At 51.3% G+C, this 13,778-nt stretch overlaps 1 protein-coding gene and 1 non-coding gene across 2 annotated transcripts; both read left to right on the plus strand.

The window, feature by feature from the left end:
• The first annotated feature begins 1,047 nt into the window (after positions 1-1,047).
• Positions 1,048-8,862, plus strand: EIF5 (eukaryotic translation initiation factor 5). Its single transcript, XM_070065430.1, has 12 exons — positions 1,048-1,186; positions 1,311-1,521; positions 2,149-2,428; positions 2,512-2,593; positions 3,139-3,311; positions 3,504-3,615; positions 4,883-5,025; positions 5,223-5,381; positions 5,632-5,793; positions 5,941-6,105; positions 6,268-6,402; positions 6,674-8,862. The coding sequence occupies exons 3-12, from the start codon at positions 2,357-2,359 to the stop codon at positions 6,761-6,763; spliced, it is 1,293 nt and encodes a 430-aa protein (XP_069921531.1). The 5' UTR covers positions 1,048-1,186; positions 1,311-1,521; positions 2,149-2,356; the 3' UTR covers positions 6,764-8,862.
• Positions 4,215-4,340, plus strand: LOC127487896 (small nucleolar RNA SNORA28). The gene has a single exon (XR_007915164.1). It is a non-coding gene; the product is annotated as a small nucleolar RNA SNORA28 (small nucleolar RNA).
• Positions 8,863-13,778: the final 4,916 nt, after the last annotated feature.

The following is a 13,778-nucleotide window of genomic DNA, read 5'->3' on the forward strand; positions in this document are numbered from 1 at the left end:
ACACCAGGAAGAGTAACCCTGCACTGGAAGGGGAGAGGGAGTGGGAGAGGGGAGCGTTGTGGGTGGCAGGGAAGTTACGGGGGGGGGGGGGGGGAGCTATTGTAATCCATAAGCTGTACTTCGGAAATTTATGCTCATTAAATAAAAAAAAATAAATTAAAAAAAAAAAGAGTAACCCTGCACTTTGATGTAAAAAAAAAAAAAAAGCCTCTAAGCTTGCAAACTGCACGGGTTAACACCCACGCTGTCCACTCCAGGTGCGGACCCGGGGAGCCCGGCCAGGAAGCAGCCAGCAGTCCGAGTCCAGCTCAGACTCGGACGCAGAAGCCCGAGTTCCTGGAAGCACAGGGAAGCTGCGGCAGAACAAGACGCGAGCCCTGTCGCCACAGCCGCCCTGGTCACCCCGGGGCCCCATGCGACGGGCGGTCACTCGGGGCAAAGCGGCAGAGGGGCAGCGAGGGTCGGGGCTCTCCAAGCCTGGGGCAGCGCAGCGGACACTGCGCCGAGGCGGGGCGCTGCCAGGAGGCCCCGCTACGAGCGAGTCCGAGGTTTCCACTTCTGAAACCGGGGAGCCACGGTGTGGGAGGGGAGCGGCCAGGCTCGGCGCGACGAAGTCCCTGGCCTGCCCCATCCAAGGGCCAGGGTCCCCCGAGGCCACTCGGCCCAAAGAGGCGGATAAAAGGCAGCACTCGCGATCCAGGAGCCGGGCAGGGGCCGGCGGGCGAGTGCCCGGCCCCTAGTCGAGCGCGCCGCCGCGAGGAGCGGCCCGGAGCGCTGCAGGCCCGAGCCAGGCCCAGGCCCAGCCTCAGGCAGACGGGGGAGGGGAACCAACCGCCATCTTTCCCAGAGTGCCGTAACCACTAGACGAAGCTCCGCCGCGGCGGCCGCTCCCTCTCTCGCGAGATCTGGCGCCTGCGCCGCGAAGGCCACTGGGAAAAGCGGGGGGAGGGGAGAGGAAGGAAGCCGGGACCCCGGCTGGAGGCGGGCTGAAGCGGCGACAGGACCCTCAGGAAGAGGGGGCGGGGAGAGGGCGCGATTGACGCGGCGTGCAGGCCAATCAAAAGCGAGCTCGGGCGGGCCTCCGGCCAATCGGTAGTGCGGCCTAGCGCGAGGGGCGGGCGCTGGGGCCGAAGGTAGCTTGAGCGCGGCGGCGGCGTTGTTCAGTCAGAGCGAGAACATTCCAGAGGTGAGTCCGCTGGAGGGGCGGCGGCCCCGCGCCCCCTCCCCGCCCCCCGACCCCGCGGGCCGCTGGCTGGCGGGGCAGGCGCGCCCGCCCGGCCGCGGCTCACGGCGCCGTCTCTCCGCGCCAGGTCGCCGCTCCGCGCTGCCCGACCGCGGACGTCTGGGACAGCCCCTCCCGCTGCTCGGCGGCGGCACCTGGCCCGGCCGCTCCCCGCGCTGCGCTGCGCTCCGCTCCGCCGCCTCCGCCGCCCCGGACTCGGACTCGGGTTGAGACGCGCCTCACTTCATCCCAGTCCCGGGCGAGCAGCGTTGGGTTTATGTCTTTATTTGACGAAAACGGTGAGTCGCGGGCGGGCGGGCGGGCGGGCGGACGGGAGATGGCGGCCGCACAAGATGGCGGCGCCGCCGCGTGACCCGCCGCGGCGTGTGGCGCAGTTTGGGGGGCGGGCGGCCCGCGGCCCGCAGCCGGCGCGGCCTCTGCCCTGCCGGCGGGAGCGCGCGCTGCCGCATCTGTGAGTCACCGCGCCCGCGGCGGGGGTGGCCGGCGGCCCCGGCGCCGCGGCGGGCCCGGGATGGGCCCGGCGCCCCTGAGCGCCTCGGAGGGCGCGGGGCCGAAGGTCAGGCGCGCGGGGCCGGGCGGGCCCTCGCGCCCGCGGCCGGACGCTGGAGTAAGCCGGCGCCGCGGCGCCAACGCTCCGCTCGGCCCCGGACTGCGGCTCGGGGGGCAGGGCTGGCCGCCCCGGCGGGTGGGGGCGGGGCGGGCTTCCGCGGGCGGCGGCCGGCGTTCCCGGGCCCGGGCCGCGGCGTCGCCAGCGCGGAGGCCCCGTCTGTCGCCGGCGGCGTGCGGGGTCGGGGAGTCGGAGGCGCCCCGCCGGGTCCGGGGCTGTGTGTGGCGCGGGCAGCCCGTCGGTGCGGGAGTGACGTTACACCTGCGGGGATCGGGTGTGTTCTTTGCTTCTCTTGCAGAGCTGTTGCGCAGCCATTGGTACCTGTATTGGGGACACATAGCATACAAGCAAGAAGCTTGCAGCCTCAGTGGCGAAAATTTTTTCATGTCAGAGACCGAGAACTCTTGCAGTCGTTTATGTCATCCCTTCTTCTCCAGACAGAAGATACCAAAAAGTTGCAATCAAAGATCTCTTCATCTTATTGATAAAGCCACTAATAAGCCAAAATGTCTGTCAACGTCAACCGCAGCGTGTCAGACCAGTTCTATCGCTACAAGATGCCCCGTCTGATTGCCAAGGTAATGCTGATCTTCGATTTTGTAGGAAGACTGTAGATGTTTAAGTAGATTAAATGCAAAAATAAAGTTCGTGTTCTCTTTAGGTTGAGGGCAAAGGAAATGGAATCAAGACAGTTATAGTCAACATGGTTGACGTTGCAAAGGCGCTTAATCGGCCTCCAACGTGTAAGTAAAGCTTCTTGGAGAAGTCTGAAAAGGTATATGACGAATATATATTGTCTTGATCCTCTTTAAGCTGAAAAACATTTACGAATTCTTTGCTAATTAGTTGAAAGGGTAAGGAGTGGAACCTCTAACAAATGTAATAGTTGTCTTAAGTTCACAAAATTACCTGGGCAGCACATTAGATTTAGCACGATTTTTTTTGTTTTAAAGATTTGAGAGGCAGAGAGAGGGGCTGTCCATCTGCTGGTTCACTCCCCAAATGGTCACAACAGCTGGAGCTGAGCTGATCAGGAGCTTCTTGTCTCCCAGTTGGGTGCAAGGGGCCACCTTACATTGCTTTCCCATGCCATAGCAGAGAGCTGGATCAGCTGGAACTCAAACAGGCGTCCATATGGAATGCTGGCACTGCAGGTGGCAGCTTTACCTACACCACTAGCTCTGTGCCCAACAACTTAAAAACAGTGATTTTTGTGTAAGATATGAACAAGCAGCCAGACATTTAGTTAACTGTAATGAGGCAAATCTAATTGTTTTTCTCCAAATAGATCCCACCAAATATTTTGGTTGTGAGCTGGGAGCACAGACCCAGTTTGATGTTAAGAATGACCGTTACATTGTCAATGGATCTCATGAGGCGAATAAGCTGCAAGACATGTTGGATGGATTCATTAAAAAATTTGTTCTCTGTCCTGAGTGTGAGAATCCTGAAACAGATCTGGTGAGTGAATGCAGCAGGGTTTTTGTTTGGAACAGACAAAACCATCTGCCTGCCTCTGAGCAATCCTGTGGTAGCACTGCCTTTCCTGGGAAGGCAAGGCACACTTTGCTGTTAGAAAACAACGCACCTACAATTTTTTTTAAGTAGGTCGCCGTCTCTCATTTCTTATGATGGTTTTTTTTCCTTTTCCAGCATGTCAATCCGAAGAAGCAAACAATAGGCAATTCTTGTAAAGCCTGTGGCTATCGAGGCATGCTTGACACACATCATAAACTCTGCACGTTCATTCTCAAAAACCCACCTGGTAAGGCTTCATACTAAACTAATAAGATTTTTTTTTTTAAATTTATTTATTTATCTGAAAGTCAGTTACATAGAAGGAGAGGCAGAGAGAGCTCTTCCATCTGCTGGTTCACTCCCCAGTTGGCCGTCGCTGATCCGAAGCCGGGAGCTGCTTCTAGGTCTGCCACTCAGGTGCAGGGGCCCAAGGACTTGGGCCATCTTCTACAGCTTTCCCAGGCCATAGCAGAGAGCTGGATGGGAAGTGAAGCAGCCAGGTCTTGAACTGGCGCCCATATGGGATGCTGGCACTGTAGGCGGTGGCTTTACCCGCTGTGCCACAGCACTAGCCCCACTAATAAGATTTTAACAAAATTTCTTGGAAACAAAGTGGGAGATTTTCTGTTGCAAAAGGAATATGGGAACACCACGTTGCATTACATGTAAATGTTTGAAAAGTCTACTATTTTTTTTTTTTTGTGCCATTAAAGTTGAATACAGTAGATTTTTCCACCATACCATCAACTTTTGAGATGGGCCATCTTAAGGTGAATGAGACACTTAAGATTAGTGTTGTTTGGTAAACGGAGAGCTTGTCTTAAGATTTAAGGGTCTTTAAACTGCAAGCAACACTCTGTGGCAGACTGTCAAAACTGTCTGACACAATTTGAGCTTGCTATAGCAAGGAAGTCTAACCTATTCCGGTGTTCTCTTTCCTGTGAGACAAGCCGTTATATAGACTTAAACAGTGTTCAACTGTGTTGGAGAAGGCTGGTTTGAGATAGAAGCCTTGTTCAAGGTCACAAGGCCTATGTTGAACTTCTTGGGCATTTGAGACATCATCACTTCATGTCTATTCTCATCCAACAATTGATTCCCAGGATTTTCCATTCTCAGACTGAATTTCTCAGCTTTGAAACACAGTGGGATAAGTATGATCTATAGAATTTTTCAAGATTTGTTTGAGAGGGAAAGACATCCTCTTCTGGTGGTTCACTCCACAGGTGGCCGCAGTGGCCAGGACTGTGTCCTGCCTGGGTGTAGAGGCTTTGGGCCATCTTCCACTTCTTTCCTAGGTGCATTAGCAGGGAGTTGGATTGGAAGGCGCCCATGTGAGATGCTTGTATTACAGGCAGCATTTTAACCAGCTGCACCATATCACTGGCTCTAATCTAGAATTATAAGCGTTTTGTTTGGTTTTCTGAGGGTGATCCATAGCAGACAGACAGGACGGTGGGCACTGAGATGTTCGCTATGAGATTAAACTTGTATTTCATTCTGTTTCCATGTAGAGAATAGTGACAGTGCTACAGGGAAGAAAGAAAAGGAAAAGAAGAACAGGAAGGGCAAAGACAAGGAGAATGGCTCCGTATCCAGCAGTGAAACACCACCGCCGCCGCCGCCAAATGAAATCAGTCCTCCTCCACATGCTGTGGTGAGTGCAGTGTTGAAGGCCCTGGGATACGGTTGATGTGTGTTGCATTGTGTTTCAGATCCCAGGTACTGTTGGTTGCTTAAAATCAGAAGAACTTAATTTATTTTAGAGGTAGAAAGTGAATTTGATGTCATTAACTTGGCATCATCTGCAAACATTTTTAATGCCCTTGACCAAGTGTCTTCTTTTGTAAACAGGAGGAGGAGGAGGATGACGACTGGGGAGAGGACACAACTGAGGAAGCTCAGAGGCGCAGAATGGACGAGATCAGTGACCATGCGAAAGTCCTGACGCTCAGTGACGACCTGGAGAGGACTGTGGAGGAGCGCGTCAACATCCTGTTTGATTTTGTTAAGGTGAACATCTGCTCCGGCTGTGAACCTGTGCTCCTCAGGTTCTGCCTTTCAGATAATTACTGTATTCAGCTGGCCAGCAGGCAGGTGCATTCTCGATACGTGTGAATATTCTGGTTAATGGCCGTGTAGTTCTCGCGTTCTCTGTCCATTCAAGAAGTGACGTGGAGCGTAGTTGCCAGAATGCAGGGGCACCTGGAGTCTTGAGCAACTATCAAAATAACAAGTCCCTTTCTCTGGTTTTTCTCTGCAGAAAAAGAAAGAAGAAGGTGTCATTGACTCATCTGACAAGGAAATCGTCGCTGAGGCAGAAAGGCTGGACGTGAAAGCCATGGGCCCTCTTGTTCTGACTGAAGTTCTCTTTAATGAGAAGATCAGGGAACAAATTAAGAAATACAGGCGCCATTTTCTAAGAGTAAGGAAACAGATTCATAAATGAAATGACAGCTGTTTCTCCCTGGGCCTGCCATCTATCACTTTAACCTCTTCGGCTCATTTGTTAGAAGTTGTCAGCCTAGATCATGAACGAAAAGTTTGTTAATGCCAAAATCTCTGTTTGCAGTTTTGTCACAACAACAAAAAAGCTCAGCGGTACCTTCTTCATGGTTTGGAGTGTGTGGTAGCAATGCATCAGGCTCAGCTCATCTCCAAGATTCCACACATCTTGAAGGAGATGTACGATGCAGACCTTTTAGAAGAAGAAGTCATCATCAGCTGGTCGGAAAAGGTGGGGACCACAAGAGTGGACTCTGAGAGGTCAGGAGTGTTGCGCCAGAGCTGCTGGGGGTTTTTCGGGTGGAGGAGTGACTTGGGACGGCTGGCGATTCCTGCCTTGTCAGTTTTGTATCTGCACTAACAAACTAAGAAAATCGTACTGATCGGTTTTTAGGCTTCTAAGAAATACGTCTCAAAAGAACTTGCCAAAGAGATTCGTGTCAAAGCAGAGCCATTTATTAAATGGTTGAAGGAGGCAGAGGAGGAGTCTTCTGGTGGTGAAGAAGATGATGAAGATGAGAACATTGAGGTAAACTCTGGAGAAAATAGAGCATTGATGATGGTGTTTTGTTAAAATGTTTGGACAGTAGTTTGGGAAATAATCATGAATGGATTGTAGAGGGTGATGAACATCTCTCCCTCTGTGACCAGAGACTGTGATCTGCAAAGAAAACGAGGAAAGCAGGGGAGAGGCAGTGTACACGTGTACCGAGAGTGTACATGCTGCATCTGCTTTGTGACTGTATGTGTTAAATGCAGATTGATTGGGACAGGTTTACAATCATAATTTATTTTATCAGGTGGTGTATTCGAAGACTGCCAGTGTACCGAAAGTTGAAACTGTGAAGTCTGACAACAAGGATGACGACATTGATATTGATGCCATTTAAAGGGCCGGATGCAACCTAGCTTAACAGTGTAATGCTGCAACTTTTTCTCCATTATCAGCCAGAAGTGCAACATGTATGTGCAAAAGCTAAAATAGCTTAACATCATGCTACACTTTATACTCAGAAAATCTATTACTGTGAGTGATCTGTATTTAAGCCCAGTGAGACATCTAGGGAGTCCATACACATCAGTGAGCAGATAGAGTTTGCTTATTTTATAGCATGTTTCTTTTTGAAAAACTAGTGATGGACACATTTGGATCACATTTATACAGTTAACAAAAATAAAGATTTGATTTTGGTCATTCTTAAGATTTTTGGCTCTGAATGACTTTGGCTGAAGTAATTGGCTCCTTTTATAATGTACCATCATTTAACCTGATAGGATTCTTGGAGCCTGTGATACGTTGTTAGGTGCTGAGACCATAATGAGGTCTTCAGAGTGTGTGTGTATTTGTAATGACTTTATTCAGCCACTAAGAAATACAGTACTTGGAAAGTTTTACCTCTGGTCCCATGGATTGGTGTTTGGTAATGCACGTTTAGGCCAAGGTAGACTGCTGATCAAATGACAGCGCAACATCTGAGGAGCAGACGTGACCTGAGTGTCCTGTAAACGTTGATTAAGAGCAGGTTTTGAAACTTGAAGTTTTGTTTTTCCAGTTTGTGTACAATTTCCCCAAATTTGTAGTCTTTGAAGTCGTGTGCATTGCACGTTGGATGAGCCAGGGAAATGACTACTACATTAACAAGCAAGCATTGTATGTGTGTGTAGTGGTTGCTTTGTACTAAGAGAACACAAATTCTGAGGTGTGATTACATAGTCAGCTGATTTTATTTGGGGGAAACAGGTAAAGGTGCACTTAATCTCTAGCAGAAACTGAGCATAGTTTTTAGCTTTTACCATTATGGTTTAAATTATAACTTCCGAATGCTTAGACATACTGTATATTTCGTTCAGTGTGATTTTTCCCTGAATACTAAGGTTGTTCTTGAATGCCTTTTCCACTTGAACCACATAGCTTACGTACGCTTTCTAGATTTTGGTTGCTAGCTTGCCAAAATAAGTGTTACTGTGTTTCAAACTTGATTTTTGTTTTTCTGTCTTATTTTAAAAATAAGGTTAAAAGCATATTTCTAAGTCGAAGCCTCTATTTTGGTGTAAGACTTGGGATATTTTTTACTTCACATTGAATCTAGGCAGACACCCGAGAGGTCTGTGACGCTGGCTCTGAGTGCGGGTGACTGGGGCCTCTGCCGGCCCTGCAGGGCTTCGGGTTTGGACCTGTGAGAGAATTCCTTGCCCAGTAGTTAGCTAATGTAAACTCACTTGATCCGAGTTCTGACTATATTTGAGTAATCATCTTCAAGATGGAAAATTGTTGTGTTTATTCCTTTCTGCAAGAAGTGCACTGTGGGAACTGGGAGTCCGTATGGTTAAGCTTGTTTGGAGGATTTTCACAGCGTTTCCTTATTTCCTTGTGACCCATCTCACAGATTATGAGACTTTAACAAATGTATGTAAAAATTTTTTCACATTGAAATTATACAAACATTTGATAAAATAAAACCTTGTTAGCTTGATATTTTAAGGAACTGAAACCTAGCAATCTTATTTGAGAGAGTTTATTTACAACTGCCTTTGGTAGATTCTGATGAGAGTGGAACAGGAGCCATATACCTGGATGGAATGTGCTGTGTCACACCAAAGAGGGGAGTTTTGCAAACGCATATGTCGCCTAGGTTTCAAATTTTGCTGTATGGCCAGTTTGCTTTCATCAACTGAAATACCCATAGGAGATCCTGGTGACCTAAGTTGTACTCAACAGTGTCAAGCTAATGAGGTTCTGTTATAGAGCTTTTTACTTTTAACCTGAAGGAAAATATGTTTAGGGCTTCTCAACACTAAAGAGAAAATTTTGGCTTGGACTAATGTTCAGTCTGGTGCCAAGTTTCCAGTGGAATTCCAGTTCACGTAATCTGTTGAATTTTATTCATGGAGGGTATCCTAATAGAGTGATCCTTCACTGCTCTATTGAACTGTCTTAAGATTTCCTGTTCCAAACAGCTACGTTACTTGATTAAAACAATTAAAATTATGTTTTGTCTTTGCTTTAATACTGAAACCCTAAGTTTTCATTTCACAGTGAGGTGAGAGCTTTGAGATCAGCCCGTTCAGTAGCTGGTGCTTTCGATTCTTCACTCAGACTGGCCAGCCACACACAGCAGCTGTCGCATGCACAGCGGGGCACTGGGAAACGCGCCTCTCAGCTTGAACGAGGGACTGGGGGAGCTTGCTTTGTTCTGTCACAGTCCACACAGTCCTCGTCCAATTGCCTGCTGCTGAGGTGGAGTCGGCCCTGTCCTGAGCTCTGTTTTTGAGTCTCAGCCTTTGTTGACCATGCCAAGGGTTCTCGGTACACACAGTGTGCTGTGCCCTCCCCCCTGAGGGAGTGGGGCAGAGGGCGCACTCATGAGTCCCCTGGACAGACCTTGACTGACGTGATCATCTGTATCAAAGGGAATGGGCAAATGACTGGCTGGCTTGTATGCCAGCACCCCACCTGTGAGCTTTTTGGGAGCTTACGGTATGTGTCCGCCTGCAGTGCGGCACTGGGCTCTGGCCCAGCAGCAGGCCTTTTGAAGAAGTCAGATCTGGTCCTGGTTACTGAAGGAGGTTGAACAGCTTGCGTTGGTATATTGGCGTAATAGCTGGGGGGAGTCGTTAGGGCCTGAACTGGGGGGGCACTGTTGCAAAGTCCATTGCCTACCATTCGGTTTTTCAGGTTTTTTAAAAATATCTTGGAGACAGAATTTTCTTTTATCTCAAAGCCAGAGAAAGGTCAGTCAGTTCACTCCCCAGATGGCCACAACATCTGGAGCTGTGCCAGTCAGGAGCCAGGAGCTTCTCTGGGTCTCCCACCTGGGTGCAGGAGCCCAAAGACTTGGGGTGTCTGCTGCTGCTTTCCTAGGCCACAGCAGAGAGCTGGGTCAGAAGTGGAGCAGCCAGTGTCCATATGGAATGCTTTTTAAAAGGCAGGGCTGGGGGGGGCAAACAAACCTGGGCTTTGGACTCAAACCAGGGTTCTTGCCAGAGACTTGTGCCTAGTGGGAGGAGCAGTCAGCAGAACGCAAATCCCGCAGGGATAGCAGGGCTGAGCGTGTGCTGGTTGACACTGGCAAGCTCAGGAATGTGTGTGTGGCCTTGGAGCAGTCCCTCACCACCATATCCTGGATCCTGTGACAGCTGCAGGTGGTAGGATCCAGTCCAGTCTGCCCTCACCTGACAAGGCCCCAGAGGGCAGAAGTCTCCAACAGTGGCAGAGAATTCGGCCAGCAGTGTGTGAGTGGCTTCCCCCAGCTAGGGCAGGGCGGAAAGGCATGCCAGGAGTTGGGGGCAGTAAGAGGCTGGATGGGTCCTGGCATTTGGTTACACGTGGCACATCACGGGAAGGAGCGTACCTGGCCCAGCATTGCTATATGTTCTGTCACATGTTACACAGTAGTGGGAAGGAGGAGGGGCAGCTGTCATGGAAGTGGGCTGGAGCCATCCACAGATGGAGAAAGTCCCTGAGGGACAGGCCAGCAGACAGCCCTGGACGCTAGGACCCCCTGAGACCCTGCCTCCAACTTCTGACCCAGCTTTTTGCTAATGCTTCTGGGAGGCAATGGGTGCTGCTGCAAAGACGTGAATTCCTGTCACCCATGGGGTGCCTGGCCCAGCCCTGGCTTAAAGAGTGAACCAACACATGGAAAATCTCCTTGTCCCTCCCCCTACCTCTCATCACTGTGCCTTTCAAATAAATAAGCCTTAAAAAGTTTTAACGAGAGCACCACAATAAAACACTGCCCGACATCTGCTGAAGCAGCTGAAATAAAAGCAACACCGATTCTGTGAGGAATGGAGTAGCGAACTCTTCGTTAGGGTATGAAGCTGCTTCAGGTATAAGCACTCCAGGGAAGGGTCTAACAGTTTCTTGGGAAAACTGGATGCGCCTGCCTGCCCGCCCAGGAAAGTGAACGCAGGGCTCTTGATTGTGTGAGAGCCGCTTTTTCCATAGTGAGCCCAAACGGAACGTGCCTAGGGCCCATCACTGGAAGATGCCTGGACAGACCATCCCATGCATGTACTCTATGGAGTGTGCTCATCTGGGAAAGCCAGAGCAGCAAAGCCTTTGGTTCACCAGCCCACTCCCTAAGTGCCCACAGCAGCTAGGTCTGGGCCAGGGCAAACCCAGGAGCCTGGAATCCCACCCGGGTTTCCCACGAGAGTGGCAGGGGCCGAGCACCCGAGCCGTCAGCTACCTCCCAGGATGCGTTAGCATGAAGCAGGGTGCGGTGTGGGTGCTGTGTCAGCATTCCCTTTCTCCCAGGAGTTGTGCTGTGTGGCCATTTTCATTTTCAAACAATTTGTAAACTGCTCTTGATTTCTTAAGTGAGGCATTGTCCTATAAGACCATGTCTCCATGTATTTGTATAACTTCTAGAATTTCTTTTGTTGATTTCCAATTTTATTCCACAATAGAAAGGAAATTTGACAGGATTCTGATTTTTTTTTTTTTTTTAAATTTTTGACAGAGTGGACAGTGAGAGAGAGACAGAGAGAGAAAGGTCTTCCTTTGCCGTTGGTTCACCCTCCAATGGCCGCCGCTGCAGCCGGCGCACCGCGCTGATCTGATGGCAGGAGCCAGGTGCTTCTCCTGGTCTCCCATGGGGTGCAGGGCCCAAGCACCTGGGCCATCCTCCACTGCACTCCCTGGCCACAGCAGAGAGCTGGCCTGGAAGAGGGGCAGCCGGGACAGAATCCGGCGCCCCAACCGGGACTAGAACCCGGTGTGCCGGCGCCGCAAGGTGGAGGATTAGCCTATTGAGCCACGGCGCCGGCTCAAGGATTCTGATTTTTTTAATTTGTTGAGGCCTGTTTTGTGGGCTCGTACATGGCACATCCTAGAGAATGTCCCGTGTGTTGATGACAAGAATGTGCAGCTGGGGCCGGCATCGTGCAGCAGGCCCTTGCGGGCACTGGTTGAGCCCTGGCTGCTCTGCCTCTGATCCAGCTCTCTGCCAATGTGCCTGGGAAAGCACATGGCACAGGTACGTGGGCTCCTGACCCATCTGGAAGACCTGCATGGAGTTTCAGGCTCCTGGCTTCCGCCTGGCCCAGACCTCGCCTCTGTGTCTATTTGGGGAGTGAACCAGTAGATGGATGTGTGTGTGTGTGTGTGTGTTTCTCTCTGCCTTTCAAATAAGTAAATTTTTTTTAAGTTTTACTCATTTGAGAGGCAGAGTTGCAGAGAGAGGGCTTCCATCCTCTGGTTCACTCCCCAAATGATTGCAGTCGCCAGAGCTGGGCTGGGCTGATCCAAAGCCAGGATCTTCTTCGGGGTCTCCTACCTACATGGGTGCAGGTGCCCAAGCACTTGGGCCATCTTCAGCTGCTTTCCCAGGCCATCAGAGGGAGCCGGATTGGAAGTGGAGCAGCCGGGACTTGAGCCAGTGCCCATGTGGGATGCCAGCGTGGTAGGCGGTGCCACAGTCCTGGCCCCTATTGTGTTCCTTTTGGAGCATCAGATGGCCTTATTTTTTCTTGCTTCTAGTGTTTCTATGCTGACGTGTGTGTATCTGGGGAATCCAGCGTTTCTATCATTTTAAAAAGGTAGCTTTCGGGGACGGCAAGCATTTCCTTAGACACCATCTCGGTGTGGTTCTGGGGTCGCAGCTTTGGCTCTAGTTCTGGTTGGATCCAGCAGTGGGTCTCACTGTACCTCTCTTGGCTGTAGTTGATAGTAGCAGTGGCAGCAGGGGTCTGAGGTGCTCCTGTGGCCCAAAAAGGATGCTCGGATCCCTGCCACGCAGTCCCCCCCACTGCCTCCAGGCTGCTGGTGCTGCAGGACCAGGCCTCGGATTCCCAGCACTCCCCAGGTTGGGAGCTGGAGCTGCAAGCACAGTGCTGGTGCTGGGGGCAGGCCGTGTCCACGGGCCACCTGCCTTGAGTCCAGGAGCAGCGCTGCGCTGGACCAGGCAGGCCCCCCAGTACTGCCTGAGAGGGGCTGGGGCCCCAGGAGTGGCCTTGGCTCTGGAGTAGGGGGGCATACAAACCCCAGGGACTCTCTGAAGGAGAGTTATAGCAGATTCTTAAAATGGAGATCTGGCATTGTGGCACAGTAGGTAAAGCCGCCGCCGGCAGCACCGGCATCCCACGTGGGTGCTGGTTCAAGTTCTGGCTGCTGCACTTCCAATCTAACTCCCTGCTAACGTGCTGGGAAAAGCAGCAGATGATGGCACAGTTGTCTGGACCCCTGCCACCCACGTGGGAGACCCAGACAAAGCCCCTCGCCTTGGCCTGGCCCAGCCCTCGCCTTTGTGGCCGATGGGAGAGTGAACCAGCAGATGGAAGATCTCCCTCCCTCCCTCTCTGTAACTCAGATAAGTAAATCGTTAAAAACATGAATTATTAAGAAATAAACGGATGCTCACTAGAAAGTTGATGAGTCTCAGGAACTCCGTACTAAGTGAGGAAGACTGACCACACCCAGTAAGTGTTAGATCCCAAAAGCAGGCCGGGTGGAGTGGGGCCCGTGGCGGGGGCAGGCCAGACTTTCTGTGGAGACAGTAATTGATATCCTGTGGGAGTTTGGCTCTGTAGATGTATGCGTTTTTCAAAAATTTATTTGTGCCATTGCGTGGAGATTTTACCTTAGAAAAGGAACCATAAACACATACTGAACTCTGCGTAGTGCCATGTGTGTTACAGTGTTGAGGAATAAAATATATTGATGTTCACAACTATTTTCAAGGTGTGTCTGGGGTTTGCGAACGGTGTTGGCAGCGCCGCACGCCAGCATCCTGTGTGAGCACTGGTTCAGGCCCCAGCTGTTCCGCTTCTGTCCGGTTCCCCGGGAAAGCCGTGAAGGCGGCCGGAGGCCCTGCCCCCGCGGGGGAGACTGGATGCAGCTCCAGGCTCCCGGCTTCAGCCTGGCCCAGCCCTGGCCTTTGTGAGTCGGTTGGCGAGTAG

Source organism: Oryctolagus cuniculus, chromosome 20, assembly GCF_964237555.1.
Source record: "Oryctolagus cuniculus chromosome 20, mOryCun1.1, whole genome shotgun sequence".
Taxonomy (NCBI): Eukaryota; Metazoa; Chordata; class Mammalia; order Lagomorpha; family Leporidae; genus Oryctolagus; species Oryctolagus cuniculus.